General features: G+C 42.1%; 2 protein-coding genes across 5 annotated transcripts in view; one reads left to right on the top strand and one right to left on the bottom strand.

The window, feature by feature from the left end:
- Positions 1-14385, top strand: part of pear1 (platelet endothelial aggregation receptor 1) — a 46918-nt gene extending 32533 nt beyond the window's left edge. The window contains exons 7-23 of the mRNA XM_040118850.1: positions 646-748; positions 1176-1312; positions 1830-2042; positions 2618-2792; positions 2975-3095; positions 3255-3418; positions 4571-4673; positions 6177-6329; positions 6450-6581; positions 6738-6869; positions 7660-7782; positions 8026-8244; positions 9165-9274; positions 9556-9682; positions 10400-10462; positions 11314-11508; positions 13306-14385. Of these exons, the coding sequence (XP_039974784.1) occupies positions 646-748; positions 1176-1312; positions 1830-2042; positions 2618-2792; positions 2975-3095; positions 3255-3418; positions 4571-4673; positions 6177-6329; positions 6450-6581; positions 6738-6869; positions 7660-7782; positions 8026-8244; positions 9165-9274; positions 9556-9682; positions 10400-10462; positions 11314-11508; positions 13306-13451 (2416 nt within the window). The 3' untranslated portion in view covers positions 13452-14385. The remainder of the gene's footprint in view (positions 1-645; positions 749-1175; positions 1313-1829; positions 2043-2617; positions 2793-2974; positions 3096-3254; positions 3419-4570; positions 4674-6176; positions 6330-6449; positions 6582-6737; positions 6870-7659; positions 7783-8025; positions 8245-9164; positions 9275-9555; positions 9683-10399; positions 10463-11313; positions 11509-13305) is intronic.
- Positions 14386-15446: 1061 nt separating this feature from the next.
- lmna (lamin A) overlaps positions 15447-27742 on the bottom strand; it is a 35634-nt gene continuing 23338 nt past the window's right edge. For all 4 annotated transcript variants that reach the window (XM_040118854.1, XM_040118851.1, XM_040118852.1 and 1 more), the window contains 11 exons: positions 24555-24711; positions 23759-23884; positions 22726-22896; positions 22041-22166; positions 21458-21678; positions 20067-20373; positions 19451-19558; positions 18916-19035; positions 18770-18829; positions 18436-18609; positions 15447-17684 (listed from right to left, as the gene is read on the bottom strand). In XM_040118854.1, the coding sequence (XP_039974788.1) occupies positions 17649-17684; positions 18436-18609; positions 18770-18829; positions 18916-19035; positions 19451-19558; positions 20067-20373; positions 21458-21678; positions 22041-22166; positions 22726-22896; positions 23759-23839 (1404 nt within the window). In that variant the 5' untranslated portion in view covers positions 23840-23884; positions 24555-24711 and the 3' untranslated portion in view covers positions 15447-17648. The remainder of the gene's footprint in view (positions 17685-18435; positions 18610-18769; positions 18830-18915; positions 19036-19450; positions 19559-20066; positions 20374-21457; positions 21679-22040; positions 22167-22725; positions 22897-23758; positions 23885-24554; positions 24712-27742) is intronic.

Genomic DNA, 27742 nt, shown 5'->3' on the forward strand with positions numbered 1-27742 from the left:
CTTTTTATACTACTTTTCCTTCAGAGTGGTTTAGAGAGAATAAAATAGGGCTGTATGAACAGTTAAATGTTGTCTATAAGGCCGCTATGTCTTTATATATTGCTCCAGAGTGACATGATTCCTACATTTTCAAGCTGTGAAAGTGGTGACATCAGTATCTCATCGTTTGTGTTTACTGATATGGTAGAAAATACGAGTAAGTGCCTGGGATCCATGAAGTCTCATCTTATCTATAAAAATAAATCATCGTTTATTTCTTTATTATATTTAGTTTTAATTATCTGAATTTGCAAAGTAAATAGTAACTTATCAAATAACTAGTAAGTAACCAAATGTATTTAGAGGAGTCAAAAAGACAATATTTGCCTCTGAATTGCAGTGGAGTGGGAGTATAAAACAACAGAAAATGGAAATAATCAAGTACCTCAGAGTAAATGTACTTAGTTACTTTTTACCACTGTTTGTGCTGATGCTTGAATGACCGATTTCATAAAAAGACTCAAAATGATCATTTTGTGCACTTTTACTATAGAACAGAACATTTACTTAAGTCCTCAGGAATGTCCCAGGACACATGGAGTTTTTTTTTTGACTGAAGTGATCCATGAAGCTGTTATTAAGCATCCTCTTCGCCCTTCTCCCCAGCTGTGAGAAGGCGTGTGTCAGGAAATGCCAGGCACGATGCCCCTGCCAGAATGGTGGCATCTGTAGGGGCAAAGGGATCTGCGCTTGCCCCCCTGGATGGACGGTACGTCTTCTAGTTTAAGCTTCCACTGAAACTAGCCTTCACATTATCCGTGGAGTTTGCCAGATTTTAGAATTACCTCACGTGTTATGTTATGTTCCAGCTGGCTCCAAACTTTGGACAATGGGCCTCTCTCTTAACGCTGACCTATTTCTAAAGCCATTTTGAAGGCAACCTGTCATCTCTGGAGACACGTAAATTCATGGTTTTCCACTAATGTGAAAAATTCATCATGAGGTTGCTTTGTTTTTGGTAGACATGCAAGAGAAGAGGGGACTGTGGGGATTGTGATTCCATTAGAGAGCAAACTAACCGATTATTTTCTGAGTGTCTCATTCCAGTTTTTCACACTGATGCACCAACATTTATTTGGTATTTCTCTTCCTGACTCTTCAGTGTTTTTTTTTTTCTTTTTCTTGTTTCTCTGCAGGGTGCAGTCTGTACGGAGCGATGTCCAGAGGGAAGGTTTGGACCAAACTGTGCTGAGGAGTGTGTCTGCCACAACAGGGGCAAATGTGATCCTGAAACTGGACAGTGCCAGTGCGCTAAAGGTTTCACCGGTAACAGGTGTGTACAGTTTGTGCAGCTGCACCTTCGGATATGTGAAAATGTAGAGTATCTGTCCGCATTTGCCTTTTCTTGCTGTTCTTGGACACAAGGCCCCCCTATAGGCCAGTTCATGCCATCTCTGGTGTCTGGTACAGTCAGTGAACGTCAGGTGTAATTGAATTCTTAGTCAGAGAAAGCCTGGTTAGATGTTCTGGCATTGTTGTCCATTTGATGTCATTTAATATAAATCATTGTAGACTGGTGATTGCAGTGTACTGATGTCAAATTACATTATTTCTGGTCATTGAACAGTACTTAATTTAACTGTATTGCCTTTTTTATGTCAAATCCTAACTATTTAACAAACAACAGAGACAGAAAAATACAGACTAATGGCTAACATCATATCGGCTAGCCACAACACAAAACAGAGGTTTACATCTGATTTGTGGTTCATGTGTGAATCAAGAACAGATGTGTGCATTATTTCCCATTTGTCAAGCTCTCTAAATAACCTCCTGTGTTCTGTCCTCAGGTGTAATGAGGAGTGCGCTGCAGGCACTTACGGTCAGGACTGCAAAGGTGTGTGTGACTGTGCAAATGGCGCTCGCTGCTACAACATTGACGGGGGCTGTCTCTGTGAGCCGGGCTTCAGTGGTCCACACTGCAGGGACAGGATGTGTGGATCCGGCAAATATGGCATGCACTGCGAACGCTCATGTCTCTGTCAGGAAAAGCACACACTCAGGTGAGTGGCTGCTGTCAGGAGAGGCAGAAGGGTCTTAAGTTAAAGTATCATTTCTCTGAGGCAATTCTATACTGGAGGCAGAAATAATCCAATTTTGGTTGAGATAAGCCAAAATGAGTGGGGCCATAGAGACACAAATTTGAGCATGTTAGATAGCCACTGGTAGCCCCACGTAGACCTTAGTTCATCGACTCGACAGTTTGGGGCGTCAGATTTGTGCTGCTTTTTATGGGAGGTGGGGAAGTTATTTTTATTCCTTTATGTTCCTTCTCAAGTCAATTAGGCTTCATAATACCGTGGCTAACGTTAGCTCCGCTCCTAGCTCTTACCCGTACTGACCAGGCTTTCCTATACTGAGGCCGAGTGGCTGCATACATGGTACACGCACACAGGTGTTTCTTCTTTACCTGATTAATCCTCTTCTCTGGACTGTGCGGGCGTGTACAGACTTAGCTTGACTGACATCTCCCTTCACTGTCCCGTCGAACCTCTAGGTCGGAAAACTGACATTTCTCACTGCTGCATTGTGTTTTTGCTGGGATTTCATCACATTTACCCCTGTTCCTATTGTCCAGCTGCCATCCAATGAAAGGAGAGTGCACATGCCAGCCGGGGTGGGCAGGACTGCACTGTAATGAGACGTGCGCTCATGGTTTCTACGGTCACGGTTGCCTGGAGCCCTGTCTGTGTGTGAACGGAGGGGTGTGTGATAGCGCCACCGGCCAATGTCACTGTGCCCCAGGGTTCACGGTGAGTGGTGCAGTTTGGCATAATTTAGCCAGGAATCATTGGATGAGCTAATAAATCAGGTTTAAGAATCTTTTTTTTTTTTCACTTTCTATTGGTGTGAACTAGCTCTCAGATCTATTGACTTACTGTATCTCTCATATTATCTGCCGTATTGAAGTTAATATTATTATTTATTATTGCAGGGTGTTCACTGTGAGAGTCCATGTAAAAGTGGCACCTACGGCAAAAACTGCTCCCTGGAGTGCTCCTGCGAAAACTTTGTCGACTGCTCACCAATCGACGGGATGTGCTTCTGCAAAGAGGGTAAAAGATTCAGATAAAAAGAAGGGCACTGAGGAAGTGTTGAATATTTGACCTGTCGCCAGACTGGTGAATGCATAACTGGAGCAAAATGGGCGAAAGAACTTTAGATCAACCATGTAACCAATCCAGCATGGCTGACGGTCCTTCGTGTGTCTGCAGGCTGGCGAGGGCCAGACTGTTCCACCCCCTGCTCTGAGGGAACCTGGGGCCCAGGATGCAACGCCACCTGCCACTGCGCCAACGGGGCAAAATGTAACCCTGCAGATGGATCCTGCACCTGCACAGCCGGCTGGCAGGGGGAGCACTGTGACCAACTGTGCCCCGTAAGTGCCTGGATATGAGGCTTTTTAGCTTCGTTTATTTGTTTTTATTGAAGAGGTGGTAAAGAGGTGAGCAAACTCAGACTGAATGATCCAAAGGATAACCTCAAACTAGGTATAAAAAGTATGATTTTTTGTGGCATGGCAGCAGTTCCTTTAATCCAGGATGGTTTTCTCTTTTGGGAGTAAATAAAAGCAAACCTTGAACCTTGAACCTTGAATAAAAAGGGAAAAAAACATATATTTCCATAAACCTACTATCACTCTACACAGGAAGTAGATTATACCACCAATTTGTTAAATTAAAGCTGGGTAGACTAGAACCTCTAGCTAGTGATCTTAAAAAAAAAAGCAAACAATCACCGATACAGATAACAAAACTGTTTTATTTCATGAACCGTACATCACTTTGCAAAACTTTTGTCAGTCAAGAAAACTGCAAATTAAAAGTTGGGTAAGATAGATAACGTACAACTTTATTCAATCTGAATGAGATTTTTTTTGCCCAAGATGCTCAATACATGTAGGAAAATATACTATATATACATACATAGTAAAAGAAAATATACGTACATACTAAAATAAAATAGAATAGAATAAAATAAAAGTAAAAATCTGAAATAATGGCTGCTGCAAACTACAAATTAGGGCACAATATAAGGAAAAGATCAGTTTTATTGTGCTAATCCCTCCTCGCTTATTCTCTGTTTGCCTCCCAAAGCAACAGAAACCATCCTGGACTCAAGCCCCAGCACTGCATGAAAAAACAAGGCTTTCTGTAAAGGGATACAGATTCTAGAAGATAAGAAAAACGCACTGTATGTTGATTCTGTGTCATGTTGAGAAGACTTACGAACTGCTATCTTCGATAAGACTAATACACGAGTCATAAGGCTAATGATTACACAGAACATGCTCGTTCTGACTGGACCGTGTTGTCCAGCTTTTCATCCCTTTACCTCGCCCTCTGTATGCTTTAATCTGACTTTTGAATGTGTACACCCCCCCACACCTTTGCCATGCCATCCCACCGGGCTGTCTATATAACAACACACTGCCAATGTAGTATTTTGTCTGACTCTGACTGAGCTGGCCAAATGTCGGAGACATTCCCCTGACAGTTCTTTGCCCGCTGGCGTTTGTTCACACGTGCAGAGGGACACATTTGGGCCGGGCTGCCTGAAGAGGTGTGATTGTGTTCATGCCGACGGCTGCCAAGCTACCACCGGGGAGTGCCGCTGTCTGCCAGGGTGGTGGGGTAAGTGATGACGTCCTCCTGGTGTCGCTGCCAGCTTGGCTTTGGTATCACAGATAAGTCTGGTCCAATGGAAATGAGTGAGCCGCAGGTTTTGAACCACTCTCTTTCTCTTTGACTCTGATATTTAAATTTTTTCCCTTACCTTACAAATCGCCAACACTTCTACTACTACTATACTACTACTACATATGTCAGCAATTTTTTTTCAATATACCAAAGGTTTTTAGGTTGTTAACTTTGATTTTCTGCCTTTCATGGAGCTATTAGTTTTCATTTTAGAAAGTTTTATAGGATAGATAATCAATCACAGTGAACAAACTGTTTATTTTCATGTTTTTTCATGTTAATATTATTATCACACTTTCTGTAGTATTCACATCTTTACTTAAGTAGAAGTTACATTACAGTAATCTAAAAATACATCATTACAAATACAAGTCCTGCATCCAAAATGCATTAATGTATAAGTCTCATGTTACTGTTAATTTATCTACTTACCTAATTTATCGACTTTATTTACTGGTGGGCATTTTACTCTATAACACTGCATCATATTTTATAAGATGAGCATGTGTTTTGTATGTTTAATGTTACAAATAGTAACTAAAGCTGATAAATAAATGTTGTGGAGTAAAAATTGCAATATTTCCCCCTAAAATGTAGAGGAGTGGAAGTATTAAGTAGTGTCAAACGGTACAAACGGCTCAAAATGTTGCTCAAGTAAACTTATGTCCTTTATTACATTACACCACTGGTCACATTATACTACAGCTGCAAGTAGGAAACTGTAATGAAAACTCACCCTGTTGGTGTGTTTAAGGATTCTGAGACACCAGATATTTCAGAGTCGGCTGCGGAGCGACAACTTTTTTTAAGGCAAAAACCAGCAAATGATCCTTTTCACACTGCCTCCGTTTGCCTCTGTCATCTGAGGTTGATTTTTGACACGTGAATATAATATTTGTTATATGGTCACTTTCACAAAAACATCAAGTTGACAATTTGCTCACAGTGATGGATTACTTATCTGAACCAAGTTTCAAACTCTGCAAGTTGATCCTCATACAGTTCTACAATGAAATCAAATCGAACTTATGGTACGCTGTGCTTTGGAAAATACTGAGTATAAAGTATACACAATTTGTACTTTATGGATTAAAGAACATGCAAAACCACTGGTTCTTTACGAACTCTTACAGGCTAATGTATCAATGATTAAACACTGTGAAAGGAACCATTCTTCACATTGAGTACTTTTACGTTTGTTAGCTGAATACATTTTACTGTTTAGACTTTTTTACGTTCACTGAAGTAAATTTATGATGCAGGACTTTTACTTGGATCGAGTACGGGAAAAGGGAGTATATTTCCATTAAGGGTTTGCTGCTTTTACTGAAGTAAATGATACGAGTACGTCTCCCGTCCCTGCCCCTCCAGTTACACCACACTAACAGTCCCTCTGACACTGCTTCATTCGTTATTATCCATTTCTTTTCCCTCCAGGCTCCCGCTGTAGTGAGCCATGTTCAGAGGGCTTGTGGGGGCGCCACTGTAACCAGACCTGTTTCAAGCATTGTCCCAACAGTGACACATGCTTAAGGGAAACTGGAGCGTGTGTGTGTCGTCCAGGCTTCTGGGGAGTCACCTGTCAGAACAGTGAGTGTTGTTATCAGCCAGCCGACACGTGACAAAAACCGATCAGATCCGACGCTGAGGCGTACGGGTTTTGCAGTGAGACACCTGTCGCGGCTCACTCGTTATCCTTTTGTCCTCCAGAGTGCAGAGCTGGTATGTATGGGGAGCAGTGCAGCATGTCCTGCCCATCCTGTGGACAGTCGTACCGCTGCCATCATGTGACAGGGGAGTGTGACTGCCTACCTGGATACACCGGACACAACTGTGATCAAGGTTGGCTTTTGCATGAATAATTATACAGTACACCTGTGTGCAAATTCCCCCAAACTCCAAAGGAAACGAGATTTAATGTATAGGAACATGGCTGAGATGTCGCAGAAATCTTCCGGATTCAGTCTCCGTTAACAGGTCGCATTGTTTGTTTTACAGTTTGTCCGGCGGGCTACTATGGCAAACAGTGTTCTGAGGTGTGTGTCAAATGTGCCAACAACTCGACATGCAACCACCGGGACGGTCACTGTGAATGTTTGCCTGGCTGGACTGCTACTGACTGCTCCATACGTGAGTGCCACGTGACCTCACGTAGCGACTAGACAGAGTGCATTTTCGGGAGAAAAATGTCACACGTGAAATGTAACTGCGGCGAGGAGAGCAGAGCTGATCACAACATAGTATCCAAGAGGGTCCTTTGGTATAATCCACTTCCTGGTATTGTGGGTGTGAAAACTGCCGTTATCCAGGTGCTGAGGCCTCGTTTGCCCTCTAGAGTGTTGTTATTTTGCTTAAAATACATACAGTCTAATAAGACTGCAACTAACACTTATTTTCATCATCGATTAATCTGCAGATTATTTTTAGATTAACTGATTAATCATTTACTCTGTAAAATGTAGGTGAAAAATTCCTGTCATAATTTCCCCCGGGCCAAGGTGATCTATTTGAATGCCTTGTGTTATACAACCAACAGTCCTGTATGACAAAGAAAGGCAGAAAATCCTGGAGAAGGAGAAGTCAGAGAAGGTTTGGTATTGGCCGAAACAATTATTAAAAGTTTTGCTAGTTAATTTGCTGTCAGTTGACTAATTTATTCATCAACTAATCTCTGCAGCTCTGCAGTCCAATATTTCTCCAAAATTCGAACCAAAATTTGCTTAGACAGATAAAATAGAAAAGAATATTAACAAACAAGTTATAATTGTATTCAGCATTGCGCCAAATTCCACTAATTGCCACAAATGTGGTGAAATATGTGTACACAAGTGGAGCATGATTATGTTCACACCACAGTTAAATACTTGTCGCGCAGGTCTGATCCATGGATGTCATAGTGTGACCACCTTGTGTTTTTCAGCCTGTAATCCAGGACGCTTTGGCCCATTCTGTACTCAGACCTGCTCCTGTCCTACCAACCTGCTCTGTGACCGATTTACTGGAGACTGTGCTTGTGAAAGTGGAGGAGATGACTGCAAACAAGGTACAGATGCAAAACCGCTTTTCTCCTGAGTATAGGAGACTTTGCGTGGCAAGCTGCCTCTCTCTCCCTTTTTGTGATTGAAGTCAGTGTTTTTCCAGAGATTCGCTGGATTAACAACTTCATGCCACTGCCTTGATATTCCGTTTGTAAATTCTCTGGCCTGTGTGGCTGACCTCATCCTACTTCAGGGATGGAAAGTTAGTTGCCGTGCTTGAGTTCTCTTTCCGCTCCCTGTTTCAACAGACTCCTCTGAGCAGTCAGGGAGCGTCATGGTCCCTCTTCCGCCTGGTGAGAGGGAGTCGTGGGGGGCCATCGGCGGCATCGTCGTGCTCGTCATTCTGGTAGTCTTGCTGCTGGCTCTGCTGCTGCTCTACCGCCGCCGGCAGAAGGACAAGCAGAACAACACGCCGACCGTCTCCTTTTCCACCAGCCGCACCGTCAACTCGGAATATGCCGTTCCAGGTACGGTACAGAGGACGTTGGTAACAAATCATATACTGCACCATGAGATCAATCCAACGTGAATATAGATTTCCAGGAGCTGTAACACGAGAAAAAAAAAAAAAATCACACAATATGTCAGTGTCACATACTGTATGTGTGCTACTTCAGCATATTATGTTTATATTGAAAACAACAATGAGATGTACTTAAATCCACAACATCATGGTTTTATCACCGGAACATTAATAATTTGAAATATTTTAGATGTCTTGGGAGGCACTTTAAACACATTTTCCCTGTAATTCAGCCTGACGTATTACCGTTACCGTTACCGTATGTGTAACTGTGAACCCACTAGTTGAACTACGAGAGTTCAGGAGACTAAAGGTGAAACGTCTGACATTTAATAACTGACAGTAATGGAATTTTGTATATTACTGACAAATTAGATGTAGTACTTAGTGAGAGCGTGGCAAAGACAACAGCCTCTGTTGGTGCAAGTGCCATTGTCGTCGCTAGCGTTTCTCAAACGTGAGATCACATATCCTATAAATGTCATCGCTGACTTTTGCCGGAAAGCATATCGCCATTTAACGATTTATTGATTTTTAAACCGACGCAAGCAGCACTGTTTAAATTTAGAGTGCCCACTGACATTCTTGCAAAAGAGTGCAGTGTGATGGCGTGAAATCATTTCAGCTGCTGAGTAGTGAATATTAGGTAACATTTAGGTTTCTCTTCAGGGCATATGTAGCATTTTCAAATGAAATTATCATTATGTTTTAATGTTTTTATAATTGTTCTTATGCATAATGTGGTCGTGGTTTTACCTGACAGTTGTGTTTTTGCGCTTACTGTTCCACAGAGTTGCATTTCATTGACCTTGAGGTAACTTAATAGCAGCAGAGGTGAATTAACGTGTTTGTGTCGGCCAACAGATGTTCCTCACAGCTACCACCACTACTACTCCAACCCCAGCTACCACACGCTGAGCCAGAACAGGCCTCCACTGCCCCACCTCCCCAACAACCACGACCGCACCATCAAGGTGAATGTCGACTCTGTTATACCACTCCACTGATCCGATACTGTAGGCAAAGCGTTCGGGCGTCGTAGCAACCGAAGTGCAGCACTGGAACAAATATGTCATTTATACAGTCAACAACAGCTGGTCATGTATCCAGGGCTATGAAATTATACGATACCATAAAAAGTAGATGCAGTAAACAGCTCTTTGCCATTACTCAATATCAAAAGCATGTTTTTACTTGGTACATTTTCTTCACGTTGTTGATTTATGATTGGTTTATTACTCTCTCTATCATACAGAATACCAATAACCAGCTGTTCTGCAGCGTGAAAAACATGGAGCGGGAGAGGCGGGGCCTGTTTGGGGTCGAGAGCAACGCGACTCTGCCCGCAGACTGGAAACACCACGAGCCCCGCAAAGACCCAGGTCGGCGGTGTGGTTCCCATCACCAATCAGTTACTTAACATCTCACCCGTTTAGTGAAGACACTTACGCAATGAGACCTGCAGCTGTAGAGGGATTTTTAAATGAGTGGATGAACATTTACAAGCCAATGAAATGAAGAAGCTGGTTTCCTGACCTTTTTGACCACAGCTACATAAAAATAATCACTAAAACCCACAACTTACTGCTAATGCAACCGTGGCTCAGTTTTATCACCCAGACAGGACAAGCATTCAGGAGAAAACACTGAATTTGTTTAATGATAAAATAGTCATTCTCAAAGACATCGAATACCAGCAGAAAATATCAGATACGCTGGTATTGACAATGGCCTTCAAAACCTCAAATGTTACAAAATATTATCACCACAAAAGGAGGATGAATGTAAAATTCTAATTCAAGTCAGGGTCGTCCAGTAATTGCTGGGGAGAAAACTTAGAAAGTACCTTTTTTATTACAGTCTAGAGGAAAGTTTATGGACCATTACATTTCCTCTTGACAGAAAATCCCTTAAGTCAACAATGCACATCTGATAACAGACTATAAAAACAATAAGGGTTTCATATAAAGTGGGAGTCGCATTGCCAGCGTTCACTCACCTGGTATTTATTTTGCAGTTTCCAAAGCTGCTTGTCTGCTTTTCATTAGTGTGTCATAAATGAAAATGAAGACACAGGATTTGTCTTTTATTGTTTACAGGGGCTTTTGGAATCGATCGGAGCTACAGCTATAGTGCCAGCCTCGGAAAATATTACAGCAAAGGTAGGTTATCACCATATTTTCACCCTTTTTCCTCTCCTATTTCCCACTGTTGAGAAGTAGGAATACCAAAACTACATCAGTAAGGTAGTGCTACATAAAACTATATGTTTACATGAATAGTAGCCACATAAGTAAGATTATAAGCTTTTTAAAATATCTTTTTTTTGTTCTACACCCATAAAGCAAATTTTACAGACTATAGCTAATATTATTTTGATCTGAAACAGTCATCACCTCGCGAGTATCTCATATATCCAATTCTGTCACGTGTTAGCCGTGCCGGTGGCATGGCTCTATCGGTGGCAGTGGTTGGTCGTCGTCAGTTAGTTGGTTAACCAGCAGGTTAACATCTGTGGTTTTGAGTGAAATGTCTCAGTCTTAACAACTGCTGAAGGGATCTCCGTAAAGTCCGGTACATTCATGTTCCCCCTGAGGGTGGAGAGTGGGCTAGTCACTTTGGTGATCCCCTGACTTTTCATCTGGCGCTATCGTGTTGGAATGCTAACACACTAAACTGAGATGATGAACGTGGTAAACAACATGCCAAACATTTGGGTTTCATAAAAATAATTTAGGTCATTCACAGGTGATGAAATTAGACGGTCAATCGGGTTTTCTTTAAACAATCTTAACCCATAAAATGAAAAGGTCTTAAACTTTCCAGTCAGATCCGGGAATTCACAAGTCATATAACTGTGAAATGTGCAGGACAGGGCTTTAGAGTTCATAGCCTAACTAGTAGAGTTCACCCGTTGGTGTGCTGCGCTTTGACTCTCCGGTACAGTCTATGCTCTCCACATGTTCCTCAGATGTTATTTAACTTGTCTCTCTGCGTCCTGTGTTGGTGACAGAGCTGAAGGATACGGTGGCGGCGAGCAGCAGCTCTCTGAACAGCGAGAATCCGTACGCCACCATCAAAGACCTGCCAGGCCTGCCCTTCTGCCCCCCGGAGAGCAGCTACATGGAGATGAAGTCGGCCGTGCCCAGGGAGCGAGCGTACACCGAGATCAGCCCGCCGCCGTTCAACCCGGCCACCTTGCACAGAGGTGAAAAAAAAGTTTAGACCGCCGTACTGATAAGTTGGATTCACAACCAGAGAACTTATTGTAGGTGATCAGTATGAGACGAAAAAGATCAGGGTAGTTAGAGTCACATGGCACAGCAACAGCAACACAGTTTTTTTCCTGTGAGCCAATCACTTCAAGGTATGGACACTTTTATTTTTAGCCTCAGACTCAAGAAGGACAGATATTCCAGAACCATGATGAGGACTTTGAGGACTCCTTAATGAGCAGAATTGTAACTGAAATTATAGCACTCTTTTAGGGCTGCAACTAACTTTCTTTTTTTCATTATTAATTTACTGTATCTGCTGATCGTTTTCTCTGTTAATCATTTGCATTGTAAAATGTCAGAAAAACTTCCCATCACGGTTTCCTCAAGCCCGAGGTGACATCATTTGTTTTGACTGGTCGGGTCAGTGGTAATGAACAGCAGAACATTGTGCAAAAATGCGCCATCTTCCCGCTTTTAATCAGAGGCAGACTGCGCACACACACATTTGAGACAGATGACACTTAAAAGAAGAGTTCACTTCAAAATAAAAAACTCTTTCCGAGTCCCCATAAGTCATGCTCAGTCGAGAGCAGGATTTGTGCTTGTGGCCTCTCTGACAGATGGGGAGGACGGGCCTCCACAGCCTGATTAACACACAGCTGTTTACATGGAAGTGAAGCAAAGACACCGGAGGGAAGAGGAAGAGCGAGGAAGAGAGAGGAAACTCATGGCGGCTGAGGATGTGCTGCTATTACCCCTGCATTTTATTATAATGCAGACACAGGTGATACATCCTCATGCAGTCAGACTGATAAATGATGGTGTGAAACTGGTGTTATCGTGGGTTTGGAGAATCAAATCCTCAGGAATGGAAATATTTTTTTGGATGGAGATATCGGCCTTTTTTTCCACTAGTGAAGTTGACGATAGCCAGTGTGAATCCTGAGTTAGGAGAAGTGAGGAAGAACAGCTGTCGCTTCCATCAACAACTTTTACATCCACTGGCTGTGTTTGACGCAAAAGACTGTGGTTAATGATATAAAAACATATACGTTACGGAAGCTTTGTCGGTATCATTAAATAAAGCGTACAAAGTTTGTGTTATGATTAGTGATACCGTGATCCTTAGGTTCGCCTCCTCGCCTGTTTGGAAACTGCAAACTGCTCCACCAGACAACCACGTGAAGTACTGATGATTTTAAAATCTGTGATTCTAAACTCACAGATGTGATTTTTGGGATCACAATGTGCTCAGTGAGCCTGGGTCCTTTGAAACGGTTATTTAAGACTGTAAGATTGTGACAGGACTTGGCGGAGAAAGAGCACAAAAAAAAACAAAAAACAAAAAACCCCTAACTTCAGTCAAGACAAATACAGTCATAACCTGATGCTGAGTAATCCTGCACCGATTGCCTCCAAAATGAACGTCTTTACTTTGGAAAGAAGTGTTGCCCCACCCCTCCTCCACCGTGTGCCACACAAACGTTGCAGGTGTATAAACACCGTGTGTGCATAGCTGATCGTTCATCTATGAATTGTGTAATTTCTGTGTTGAGCTGACAGCTCATAATTCTTTATAAACGATGTTTGTGTGAGAAGTGGGATATTAGCTTTTACAATGGAGAACAAATGTTAAAACATAATCTGTGCACATTTATTTTTTTCTTCAAAGTCAACACTTTCTACTAATTCTACGATACAGGTACAGAGCATGTACATGTATTGTATATAAAGCTCAGTCCTGCTGACTTTTCATCTGTGTGTTGTCCATCTTTCCCCCCCCGCAGAGCGTCAGAGCTCCCTCGGTCACGCTCCACACGAGGACCCGCAGAGCCACTACGACCTCCCTGTGAACAGCCACATCCCGGGACACTATGACCTGCCACCAGTCCGCCGCCCCCCCTCCCCTTCCCCCAGGGGATCACCTCAGTGACACTCGAAGCAGCGCAGCAAGTTTTCCGTCCTCCTCCTCACTTTGAGGATGATTTCTGGCCCCAACGCTCGCAAAATAAAAGAGCAAACCCAACGGTCCCGCCTGACGATCGGAGCTGTAGACCACCCACAGAGCAGCAGCTAGGCGTCTGTCCCGCTGAGGAACTATTGTTCACTGTGGATGGCCCCCTTTCAACTCAACACTGCCCCTCTGTGGGCTAAGGTGGTACTCACTTCACCACGACAGACTTGTCATCCAGACTGGGGAGCCAGCAGGCTGCGGTGAGGAAGGCTGGACTGTGGCGACGCCAGCGGGGCTTCAGCTGCATTCACCTCCCATGGGAAGAAAATACACCAAAAGACTCCACGGTTAAAAGCAGCAACTTGAGAATGTTTATGTGTTTGAACTCATCTAAACATGCTGCAATTGAAGTTTTTCCACTAATTTCGTTTGCTACTAATCTGCTTGTTGTACATGTTCAACATGCGCCTTTCATCAGAGATCAAGTTTTCTCCGGTCATCGAATATGACAAATGTTTGACTTTTGTTTTTGTTTTTTTTTAAATTTAAGTATATCGAATCTACAAAACCCAAACTTTTTTAACAGGCAGCTTTGGATGAACTCATCATAATCTGCTCCTTGTGAAAACCCTGTCAACCTCGAAGAGGAAAAGGCTTCGGGACCTTTTAAAGATGCCCTCTGATGCATTTGAGTTCACGTCTCACAGCAGCCTGAATACTGAAACAATATACTGCCAGAGTTTGGGTCTTGTCACAGACTAATGACCAAAAATGATTTCTTTATTGCTGATATTCAGGATTCAGGAATCTGGAGAAGTCAGCTTGCTTCACCAAAGCATCAATATTTGTTTACCACCTGAGAGCCAAGATCAATAGCATTTTTACAATAATCCATATCACTGTTTTTTATTTTTTTTTTCCAAAATGTGGCATTTAGAGACACAAGTATACATCTGTGGCTCACCTATTGCTGCTGTCAGATGAAAACTTTGTAAATATAGAAATAAATATATTGTTAGCCTCACAGTGATGTAGAAGAACAGCCCCATTTTAAGATGAACATGTTAAGGGGTTTGTGGGACTAAGTTTCATATGCATTTGCTCATTAATAGATACCAAAAGGTCAGTGTAAGCATAAAGGCTGTTTATGCTGTGAAAAAGTACAAGCCAAATCAAAACAGCATTATGAATGTTAATACTGTGATCTGCGGCAGCAATTTTATGTCTTTGTATGGTATTTAAAGGACCCGTTCAGCCAAACTACAGAAAAGGAAAAAAAAGAAAAAAAAATTATCAGTTAATTACCTAGTTGTATATAGACATGCTGATAAACAGAGACATGCTGTTGATCCCCCCCCCCCCCATTTTCAATGCTGAGAGTGCCACAAATGAAATTCTAGTCACCTGGAAACCTGGATTAAAAACCCACATGAAATAAATCCATCCGAATGGCTACATACTGCTAAACATGAAAAAGGTGTTTTTATAATATTGCTGAATTGACCCTTTTAATCAGCCACATTAGTCCTTTTGCCAATTAGTAGATTTGCCATTTAAAACTATGTAAAACTATGTAAAATGTTAAGGTCAGTTCTATTTGCCAGTCTGGGAAAGAAACGAGCAGGCCTCCCTTTAAGTTTGTCACCATTTACAAATGCTTTGTCAACCAACGACGCTAAACGCTGTAATGTGTTTGTTTTGTTCTCCGGTCAAAACCGAAGTTTCATTATCCTGCCAATTAGATAACAAAAACCCTTTGTACCAGAGAGAATGTACAATTGTGCTTTAAATGCTATAGTTCTGCGTATAGCTTCAGCCTTTTCTTTTTTTAGACATATGACCATATATTTTTGAATGTAACCATGGGAACATGTTGTGTATATAATGTAAATAAAAATGGCTGCACTTTTGATCGGTGATTTTGAATGACAGTGTACTAAGTCAAGGAAATAATCACAGCAACCAAGAACTGGAAAAAAATTTTTTTTACTCAGTATTATTTTAGAAAAGAAAACAGGAAAAAAGACAAAAAACAAAACAAAACAAAAACTGACACAAATCCCACTTCAAGCTAAATACAACTATGGCATTAAAGACTTGCAATAAGAAATCCCTTTTGGCAACATTTAAATCCTCCTTCAAAGTGTTTTAGTCACATATAACACATCTGTGGTTTGAATCTGAGTTTGTAAGCGTCCTGGGTCTTCATTAACTTGAAATTATATTGCAGTCAGTCAGACAGGCCTCTGAAAAACCCTGACCACACCCTTTCCATCAGCTGTTCTGGGAGGGATGACTGAGTTAATAGTTGTGCACGTATTACACAATTACATACAGTACTCGTGTCTCATAAATTTACATATGAGACAATTAATATGTCTGTGTCAACTGTATATCTGTGTCACAGAGGACAAATACTAAATATCTTTGGAGCTCTCAAACCATTGTCATGGACTTTTTAAGGCACTGTGGGAATCATAATATCAAAATCAGATATCTACTTAAGGCAAAGAAAAAAAAGGTCTAATATGGCAGAAATACCTTCTATTAAGTACAATGAAAACAAAAAATACCAAAAACAGCTATCAAGTATTTTCCATAAATGCTTTGATATGCTTTACTCTGGAGTATAAATGACATAAGCTGCCAGACTACAGTATAAATCTACCTGCTGTGCGTAATTGGCATGGCCCTCAATAAAAGCAGTGGATAAAGCCAAAGTCACAGAGTATACAAACCCCTCAGTCTTACTTAGATCCCAAAATCATGCGTGGGGATTTGCAAAGCCAGTAAGCTTAGATGAAAAGAAAAGGAAAAAAAAAAAAACCCAAAAAGCCCTTATGACCAGTTTTTAGGAGCCACACAAACCAGAGGACGGCTGACAGTCACAAGACTGCGATACGAGGCATGTGAGCAGAGAACAGTGATTGTTGATGCTTTTTTCTGTCCTCTGAAGTCATCTGTATTTTTAATCTGTAGAATAAAAAGCTTGTTAAAATGTGTCCAAAAACTAGTGCTGCACTCTCTAAAAAGCAGCAACGGTTCTCTATTAGAATAGTGTTGACTTCTTTGAATAAGCTGAAAATTCCTATAAATATATACTGTATATATGGCACCAAATCTGTAAGTAAAAACTCAAAATGTAGTACCTACTCCTGATATTTCCCCAGGTAGAAAACAAAATCTGCATCGTTCCATCATCATGACATAACACCTTTGGAATTACTTAACAATAATAAGGCAACTCATTTAAATGTACATCTAGCTGAGACTCTTCTGACTCATTCAACCGGGTACGCTCAACTTATCCGGCAAACTATAAATCCTTATGTCCAGACTTTCAAAAATATAACCAAATACATTTCTCTTTGGTCCAGCTGTGAATTGAAGACAAAAATATATTCATCTCAAACAATTATTTTCTGCGTGCACCACAGCTGCCCAACCGTAGGATCTAAATCCACATGGAAAATATACTATGACATGTTTCTTTAAGGCTATGGTGAAAAGAAATCCTGTGGTATACCCTGAGCTTACAGTACTTTGGATTTCTTTGGATAATTTTGAAGAAAGCACCTTAGCTAGTTTATTATCTCTGTAGCATATAAAGATAGCACAACACGGCTTCAAAAAAAACAAAACAAAAAAACAAGGCAAATAAATTTCAACTGTAAAAATAACCAACACCTTTAAATAAAGATTTGCTCTATTTTATGGGAGATTAACATGATCAACAAGCCCCACAGGATCCATTTTCCTGTTGTCTGTATAGCTGTAGAGACTTATTCCTGACAGGGTTCACTAGCTGTGCGTGTTGAGTGTTGACAGCCTGGCCATTAAATGTGAAACCCCAGCTTGGATCGAAGCACAAGCACTGGTCAACGGAGCTCTGCGTATGCGCAGACGTGAGTGGGCAAGCAAGAGCAGAATACAGTACAAGCATTAGCACGGCACACATGCAATAACGTAACTTGAATATACAAACTCAAAAGCTGAATATGAAAATCCTGTGCCCTTTTGCCAAAACCTCGAAGCAAATCTAACCTGCAGATTAATCTGATTACAAAATAAGATAAGATCATATAAAAAAAATAAAGATACGTCCCAGCGGTAGAAAATTATTCTTCTATGTGGACTACAGGAGGTGGTGGGTTCAGGTGAGGTGCTGTTTGGTTTTTACATGATGGAGCAGTTCTCTGGCTTGGCACGACCCTGAAGGAGAAAGTGAAAAAGTGAAGCGTTAAATGTGGAGAAAATTAGAAAACTAAAAAGGATATTAACATCTGAAACTAAATTAAAAATTAAAAATAAAGGCAAAAAGAAAAAAAGAAAAAAAGGGTTAAAGAGGAGATGATTTTTGTGAGCAAGATCTAGGACTAGAGAGAAAAAAAAAAAAAAAACTTTAAAAAATAACTTTTCCCCCAGTAAACCACCGCACAATATACTGAAATCACAAAAAGTGCAATGAATTGCTTTTACAATAGCGCGATTGTGTGATTTAGTCAAATCTAGTCAAATTTAGTCAAATCACACAATCACACAAAGAGTCGGAACAAACAACGGTCATTTTTAGTCGTCATCTGAAGTTTTCAGTGTCATCAAATGCATCGCACACTTCATCGCAAGAGAAAAGCGATTCCTAATCAGGTTCCCTGTGACTTTAAACTGTGATTTTTCTCTGTGAATGTTCTACATAAAATTGTTCTACACAAGGACAGAGAAAGTATCTGCATTCTTGGATTTCATGATTTGTGCTTAAATTAATTGCAGATGCCTTATGCCAAAACTCTGTTTCAAATCCCTCTCTGCTTTCTGTGCTACGATCCTTCTAGAGGTTATTGGTGTAACTATTCCAACTATCAGTTTCAAAATCATACAAAATAATATTCTGTAATAAAATATCATTTGCCTTGTGCTATGTAAGTACTGTTGTCCGTGCTGTAACACAGCGATTGTGCAGTACCTGTCTGGGCTCGTTGGTGCCCATGAAGAAGGAATGTCCCACGAGGCCTTCAGGTAGACCCCCGCTGCTGCAGACACCTGAGCCACGCTCCGACGGCTGCCCGCAGGAGTCGCAGATCACCGTGCGGCTCCGCAGGTTGTACTCGTTCTCCGCACCGCTCGTGCTGTGAGCTCCCTACAGGGGGAGACACACAACAAGGCGAGTTACTTAACACTGCCGCTCCACCGGGAGATGCTGCAGTCAAAGGGATCTGAGCGTTCCGTTGTTACTGATGCGTGATGTACGAGGTTTTCTGGATTATTTAGGAGTGGCCTGAAACAGAAGGGGAATTTACCATGTCCTCATCATCGTCGTCATGGAATAGGGTGCGTGTCACTTTCCTCATGGCCATTTCCTGGTGGTGGATCGAGTAACAACATGTTAAGTTACTTCAGTTAACGGAACAGAAATGCGTGAGGTTAAGGGTACGTGAAGTCAAACCTCTCCGTTAGCACTAATAAGGATGGTCTGCAGGAGGTCGCCGGTGCCCCAGGAGTTCTGGGTCTTCCAAAGCAGGTCAGTGGGAGGGTTGTGGGTTCCACCGCCAGAAGCAGCCCAGATCTGAAAAGTCAAAGGTCACAGAGTTTGCAAGAGATAATGTAATTAATTGATGAGCTGCTACTGACAGACAAAGGATTGAAGACTTAAAGGTGCTCTGTGGACCTTTATTTGGTGTCTGGACAGGCATGTTGAATTTCCTTCACCATTTGCAAAAAGGTCAAATTTCTTTGGGAGAACTCTGACACCTGCATTGTTTAAAAACGTGTCTGCTAGTTTTGCGGCCTGCATTAAGCTGGCACATCGCTGCTTTCCTTGGTTAATAACCAACGCGTGGCAGGAATGTGCCTAACGTCACGCTGGCTTATGTGCAAAACAGGGACTCACTCCTCGAAACATTGATCCATAAAACTACAAGTGGTCAACAAACCCACACAGGCAAACACATAAGGGAACTGAAAATGTCTGCGTTACTTACAGTCACATTTCCTCCAGCCTTCAGGCTGAACTTGGGGGGAAACTTGTAGACGATGGGGGTGGCGGACCCGACTTGCCTCTTCACCTGCCAGTTGCCCAGTGATTGATCCTACATGAGAGACATGGGAAGAGAGGAATTAAAATTTATTTCAGTCCACAAAATAGTTATTCAAAAATAAGACAAAACAAGAGAAAAGCAATTAATCCTCAAAAACACAACAGACAAAATCTAACAAAGATTTTTACAGTGTAGGCTGAAGCTACAGATTACTGCACCTATCCTTTTTAAACTGTATGTATTTGACTTTAAAAGTCACACAAAGATCACAATATTATAACCACACTACTGCCAGAATGCTATTTTTGATCATACATTGGTATATGTCTAACCAGGACAACACTTACAGTATCTTCCTGTTTTAAACTAATCGCCAGTAGGACTGTTTCATAATTTTAAAAGAACAGTAGGCAGCCTGAGGTTAACAATATGTTGTTATTTTTATTATATTCTTGTTATCATATGTTATTATCTGTGAGTGCAGCGTCAGTGCTGTGAAATGGCCTTAAACCAGGTTATAAGGGGTTTGAAAAAGCAGCTGATAGACAGACCCAGTTACCTCGTCGGCCTTGTTGCTGAGACGGATGTACTTGCCCTCCAGGTCAACCTCGTCCACAGTGATGCGGCCACTGGCTGAGGCGTGCTGACTGATGCGAGTCTTGGTCACAGTGCCCCCCACCATGCTGGAGGTCTCGCTGTCGTTGTCATTGAGGCGGCGCTTCTTGGTGCTGGCTGTGCCGGAGGAGTTGCGGCTGCTGGAGGCGGTGGCTGAGGAGTGGAGCAGGCGGCTTGTGTGGCCGTGGCCTGAGCCCGATGTCCGGGTCACTGTGACCTTGGTGGGCGGAGGGCTGGGTGACAGACGCAGCCTGGGGAGGGATGGAGGAAGAGGTTTAGATCATAGATACAGACAAAGGGAGTTAGTGTTGCACTCAGATACAGTCTCACATTGTAAAACCAACAAATGGTTGGCGCTCCAAAAGCCCCAAACCAGAACTGATCTAGGAAAGACTGCCTCTGTTGTTAGTGCAGCAGTCTTATGAAATAATCTGCATCAAAACACTTAAAACCTCTCAATAACTTTAATACCATTGTTAATGACTTTTCTCCGCCTGTGATTGCGTTCACCGAGCTTGTCCCTTGTTCACTGTCAGTGTTAAGTGATATTAATTGACTATTCTTGTTGCAGTCATTTTTTTCCTTTGTATTCTGCAGCTAAACTGTTAATAGGGCCCCGCTGTAAAAGAGCATGTATCCTCAGCCAACTTACCCGGCACAAATAAAAGTTTATTAAAATGAAATTCATTGCTATAAACTTGAGAAATGCTGCACAGGGGGGCTGCGGGGATGGAGAAAGCCGTCTATTGATACATTTATGAATGTACCAAAGAAAAATATGTCTTTGAGGTTTTAGAAATACTTCCCCGGGACAATTAGTCTAAATGCTAAATGATAATGATATATTTCAAAACGGACGCTGACACAGAGTGGGGTGGACAGCAGACACACACATGGTTCTGTTTATACCACATTAGGTGTAGTATATGAAGAAGACTGTAAATGTGCAGGTGGACCATCTTGGACGTGGGCAGATGATGAATTTAATGTCACAACAACTCTTGGAGCTGCACAGAAAGAAAGTATAACTCTGAAGAGACCGGTGACTGACAACACGCTCGGATCAGCTGCTTTGACTTGTGTTGCTGCTTTCAGTCTTAGATTGATTAACAAAGTCAATATAGAGGAATTCATTTTTTTGTGTAATGAGGAACAAGTACAAAAGTTTTGCAGCACTGCATATAACAGTTCAGTATTTGCCTGTTATGCCTACAACAAATTCTTCACTGACTTGTTAGTGATCTCCCTCGTCCTGCAACAACTTGTGGACTTCAAGGTGTCTCCAGGGGGCAATGTTTTACAATTGTCTGTCGGCTGTTTTTACGACAATCTCACCTCTCCTCTTCTCCCTCCAGCAGCTTCCTGTAAGCATTAATCTCCATGTCCAGCGCCAGCTTGATGTCCAGCAGCTCCTGGTAATCGTCCAGCTGCCGCTGCATCCGGGCTCGGATCTCAGCCATCTCCCGCTCTTTATCCTCCAGCCGCCGCCTCATCAGGTCCCGTTCCCGCGACAGAGCCTCCTCCAGGTCCCGCACCTTGGCCTCGCTCGCCGCCAGCTGATGTGGAGAGGGGACACACACACACACACACACACACACACACACACACACACACACACACACACACACACACACACACACACACACACACACACACACAAACAAAGGTTGGTCAAATTAAGACTGGCCAATTAAGCAGTCTGTTACAGCACAAACACGAGTTGACGAGTGAGGTGAAGCTTAATGTTAAATTAATCAGCGGTGCTTAGAACAGTGCTCTGGAGCATTCATGTCATTATCAGTCAGCCACACAGCAGCACGGCCAGTAAAACCACTGGACAGATAACAAACCGCTGACAGATAGTGTCAATGACTATGACTGGGTGTGAGTGCGTGTGTGTGTGTGTGTGTGTGTGTACCTGCTTCTGCAGCTGGCTGAGCTGGCTTGACATGCCCTCCACTCGAATACGGGTCTGCTGCAGCTCTTCATGTGCAGCTCCCACCAACTGGCTGTTCCTGTCAGCTGACTGACGGGCGTTCTCCAACTGACAGACAGAGAGAGATGGCACAGTCAGCTTTCAGCAGCGGTTTACTGCTCTGAACCACCTGAGGGAAACCCTGCTGTTTGACAGAAAAATGCAGTCTTCGGCGTGTTGCTCCTTACGATCTTTCCCTTTAATTTAACTAATTCAGGAACAGTAATTCCCAAAGCAGTTCTCCTCATGGGGTCCGGCAAAACAAATAACGGTTTAGCGATGGTTTCATTTGCAAATAAATTTCAATGATAAAAACTGTTGTGTTTATCCACATTCCTCATTAAGATTCCCACAGGACGGTGGGTATGTCTGTTAAATTAATTTCCCTTCTGCATGAAGATGAAAGGCAAGAGAAAAGCTATAGATGGATTCTTATACACAGATAAACCGAGACACTGATTATGTAATAAGGGTGCACATCAATATTGTGCATTATCTGAGTTGTGGACTGTTTAATAACAGAGCAACCACATACAAACCTGAACTACTATGAAGACTACTGAGTAACAGTCTCTACTTGGACTCTAGGTGGCGACAGAGCTGTGTCTCCTGCAACAGCCAGACTCACCTTAGACTGGTAGGTCTTCTCAAGCTCCGCCTTGTAGAGGCTGACCTGATCCTCGTGCTGGCCTCTGAGCTCGGTGAGGGCCTCAGCCAGCTTGCTCTCAAACTCCTGCTGACGTCCGCTGTCAATCTCGACCACGCGGGACTCATACCGACGCTTGGACTCACGTAGCTCCTACAGACAACAGTAGAGAGAGGAAGACTGACATAAGATGCTGGAAAAACGCTTTTAAACACAGGTTGGTTATGCTATCAGTCTTAAGAGCACTTACTTTTGGTTTCTTCTATTTTCCTCGTCACAGGACTAGTCTTATTTGGAAATGTGTTGATTAGAAACTGAACTTTTATTACCTTATTAAACTACAAAAAGTCATTTGTATCGATGTTTGGTCTATTTTCTTTCGGGCACTATAAACAATTTAAACACTCCACCTGTAGAAACATGCTATGGTCAATAAACTTAATTGCACTGATTAGTCAGTTGCTGTGCAGTAATTATTTGTTTAGAGGAGCAGAGCTCCAGCAGATGAATCTACTGCTCTCTTGACCTTTAAGCTAATTCTAATCATTATGTTTAAGCTTGGGACACACACACACACACACACACACACACACACACACACACACACACACACACACACACACACACACACACACACACACACACACACACACACACACACACACACACACACACACAAAAACAAAACATCTTTGGCCAGTCCTGGTCCAGAGTGTGATCTGACCAAAAATAAAAAATTGTGACTTAATCATGGCAAGAATTTAAATGCTTGTAAATGATGCTACTTGTACTACGATTTATCATTTATTATTTGAAGATAAAGCTAAGATGAAATGAAGTAGGGTGAGAGGAAAAAAAAAAAAACGCATCTGCGAGACAGATGTGAAAAGGGGAATGCAAAACAAACAAGTAGGTGGTTGGAAGCGAATCAATATCCTGTGGAAAAGATGAAAAGTAGGACAGATGACTTAGACCGCTGAACAAAAATAGAAGGGTTAAGGTGAAGAGTACGAACCTCACTGTAGATGTTCTTCTGGAACTCCAGCTCCTCCTTCAGGGTCTGCAGGCGGTTCTCGGCGTCCACTCTCCTCAGCATCTCATCCTGCAGCTGCCTCTTGGCATCGACTAAGTTACCGTCCAACTGGGAGGGAGGAGGAGGAAAGAGAAAGAGAGGATGAGGACGGAGATGAGATGAGAGAAATGCTCTTTCATCAGGGCTTGTGAGCGGGGAAAAAAAAAAAATCTAACGCAGCTCAAGGTGCAATCAGTGCTGCCTTGTTTGAGCTGTGAACTATTCTTTTAAGAGAAAAACCTGTAGTTCCTAAGTGTGGCCAGTGGGTGGAGTAAGGCCACAACTGCATCTACATCAGTCCTGTGGTACAATTCATTGATAAAACAAACAGCAGAGAATGCAACCTTGTCTGCCTCACCACATTGTCCTCATTCATAATAAACTGCCTGCAGGGGTTTACATAAAATTACTACTTCCACTAAAGGTATTTCTGCACTCAGGAGGTAGACATTCATTTCAAATGTCAGAGACAGTGCGGCTTTGCCCTCCCAACTACTGATTGTTTTTCTAACAGGTGGAAACTAATGCTTTTAGACCTTTTCCCCGTGATCCAAACAATGCAAGTCCTTAGAGTTTAGCAGAATGGTGATGTAAACAACAACAGGGCCACAACGGAGTTTTTTGGCTGCTGCTGTGTCGTGCGGAAGATGTCCTCTATAAGCCGAAATGATCCTGATATTAGTGGAGACGCTTGCTGTGCCACAACGGTATAAATTAACATGCATTTCTGACATTTTACCTTGGCCAGCTGGGCCTTGAGGTCCTTTACTTCAGCCTCCAGGGCCCGCTTCTCCCCCAGGGCCGTGGTGAGGGAAGCATCTTTCGAGTTGAGCAGGGCCTCCAGGTCCCTCAGTCTGGCCAGAGCTGCCTCCAGGTCAGACTCCTTCTTACTGTTCCTGTGAAGACAAGAGACAGGTAAGACACGGATATTAGCTTGCTGGTTCTTCCCCGCCGTATGCGTCATTATCACCGTCTGCTGTATGTGTCCTTCGTATCCCTGTTGTTGAGTTTCAACTGTGGCCTCTCTTTTTTCTCTCCGGCAATGTAACTTGTCTGTTTTTTCAGGATTGCTCTCATTAACATATTAAAAAATTTTTTTTTTTGACTCATGTCTTTGCAGTTTGGGAACAGATTATTTGGCCTGTCTGGATCTGTGTAAATTTATGTTATGGCTTTAAAAACTCATACCAAAATGTTAAATGTTGCTGAGTAGCATTAAACCTATCACTAAGATTACCCACCTGTTATTCTATTCTGATTTTATTTTCCTTGTCATTGTGTTTTTAAAATGCTGTTCTGATACATTTCCCTGCCTTATTTAAAACGCCCTCCGAATTGCCTCTGAGTTTCAAAAGTACTGTACAAATAAAGTTTCCTCAACTTTCCTCTGTAACATCGTTTTTACATATGATCAATGCACTACAAGTAGTTTTCTTTGAGAGTTTTACATAATCTATTCTCCCCACCCAGTTATTGTATTTCTTTGGTAACTGTGAGTCATGATTTACTTTGGGCTCCCATTAAATGCACTGCTTATCAAGTTGTGCTAGTGCTAGCACAACTTGATAAGCAGTGCATAACTGTGCTGCAGTGACGGAAGCTGTGGATGACACAAACGGCCATTGTACAGTACAGTGAGTGCAGCAGTTGGCCACTGTGGACTGAATTCAGAGCCCGTTAAGCTCAATCTCAAGGGAACCTGTGTTGAATAAAGAGCATTCACGTTTGTTGCGCATGTGCTTGTGCAACGTGTGCCCCGCCTCTCCTCTAGCATCTTTACAGGAACCAATTTAGAGTACTGGTTTGAAGAGAAGAAAAAAAAAAAAAAAAAAAAAAAAAAAACTTGGATAGAGCCATGGGAAAAAAAAGTACATTCCCAGCAGAAGATGGAGAGAGAGGAGGGCAAGATAGAGTGGTTGTTAGCAGTATAGGTGGTTGATGCACAGCCAAGGAGGAAATGGGCTCCCTATTATCCTATTTGGCCCTGTGGGCTAGTCTTCATTGTCACTAATAATGGCCATCTGCTGGGGGAGATGGCTTCCAGGCTGTTCACACAGACCTCTCAGTCCTCCGGTCACTACCAGCCGGGTGTTAGGACAGCCAGTGTATGGACGAGCAGGCAGAGTGAGCTGCAGATACACTTTAAACGGTGGCACAAACACACTCTCGGCAAGATAAAGTTACTCCACGGCAGAATGCTGATTTACAACAAAGATCGAGTCCCTTCACTACCACCTCAGAAGCCAAACTGTAATTTATTTGTTTATCATACAGAAATCAATATCTACTGTATCCAACAAACACCAATGAGGCTTTTGAAGGGCATGGAAAGACAATTCTGCTTCCTGAAAAGAGCCGGGACAAAGTGACAAGACCAACTGGTGAAAATAGCAGAACCACACTGTGGCTGCATGCTTAATAGATAAACTCATGTACAGAGATAAACAGATGTACAATCATGCTTAGAGAACTCGAATGGGTAATTATATAAATGTCCCCCCAGACTGCTCAGTGTTCAGATTCAAAAAATAAAAATTAAAAAATAAAAAAGGAAGGGGAAAGCCCAGTGTCTGAGTGGGTCTAAATTAAATAAGCATGATGGCCGCAAATACACACAAACACACACAGACACAAACAAGACAACTTTCTTGTTTGTATAAACTTTCTCCAAATGTTACAATGGAACATTGTTACAATGGAATTTATAAAGGCAGTTGCCAGTTTATTAAGGACACCTCACTAAAATAAGGAATTCCACCTTTATGAAGGATATAATGCTCAGTTTCTGGGTTAGGGAGGTGTTGATTCTACTTTATGGTCATTTTTGGAGGCTGTAGTTTGTCGCGATTGTGAACTTTATTGCGTTATACAGGCAGGTGTTTATATTCTATTTTTTCTATTTTATATTCTAAGTGTATATATTCTATGAAAATGCAAAAATTACCTTTTCCACAGCCCTTAACTGAATTTAGATGATCAGATGTTGGGACCAGATGTTAATACATTCCTTTTTTGCAGCAGCAGCAGCAATGCACCAATTCATATTTATAAACTTCACTAGTCCAAGTACAGCCCTCTACCTTTTAGCAGCTAGTTGTAAAAGTCTCACTCAAGGGCAGATTGTTCAACCCCATTCCATTGCGTAATCCGTACGTTATTGCAAGTGCAACACTAACAAACACGCCAGGAGAATGCTGAGTAGATCGCAGAGCCGGGGAAGTAAGAAAAGGAGTTTTTGAAGTCAACTTTTTCCTGTCGTAATATTTCAAGTCATGGAGTCAAGTATGCAACTCTTTACAACCCAGGTGTACAGGTACTTGAGATTATGGCTAAACATGCACGGAGAAAAACATCAGTGTGTCAGGAACATGAACACACACACACACACACACACACACACACACACACACACACACACAAATTAACACCTACAAAACATTCTCTGAATTCTTGAACAAACAAAGACCAGAGCCTGCAGTAACACAGTTGCCCCATACGAACAAGTCAGCGATCAATCAGTGTGAAGGCGCCTCCTAGACAGGGAGATTAGTAACTGGGGTAAAATGAGACATGGTTACTACTGTATAATTTTACTGACGGCTATTTTTATGTGATTATAATAGAATTTAACCACCTCTGTTTCAGATGTGCTCCCTAAGGCTTGTGTAGCTCTGTAGGTGTGATAAAAACCCCTTTCCCAAGGCTGCTTTTGTTATTGTGGAACATTTTAAATCCACCACAGTGCTGCTCATTAACATATTATGGCCTTAAATAATAAAGCCGAATTGACTCAAACACGTCTGTTTAATGAGAGAGAGAGACAAAGAGAGACAAGTTTTCTTTTTATTAAACTGGGCTTTGAGGTGTGATTGCATCACACACACACACACACACGTTTACACATTTGTTTACAGCCGGAGATCAACA

Source organism: Xiphias gladius, chromosome 22 (assembly GCF_016859285.1).
Source record: "Xiphias gladius isolate SHS-SW01 ecotype Sanya breed wild chromosome 22, ASM1685928v1, whole genome shotgun sequence".
Taxonomy (NCBI): Eukaryota; Metazoa; Chordata; class Actinopteri; order Istiophoriformes; family Xiphiidae; genus Xiphias; species Xiphias gladius.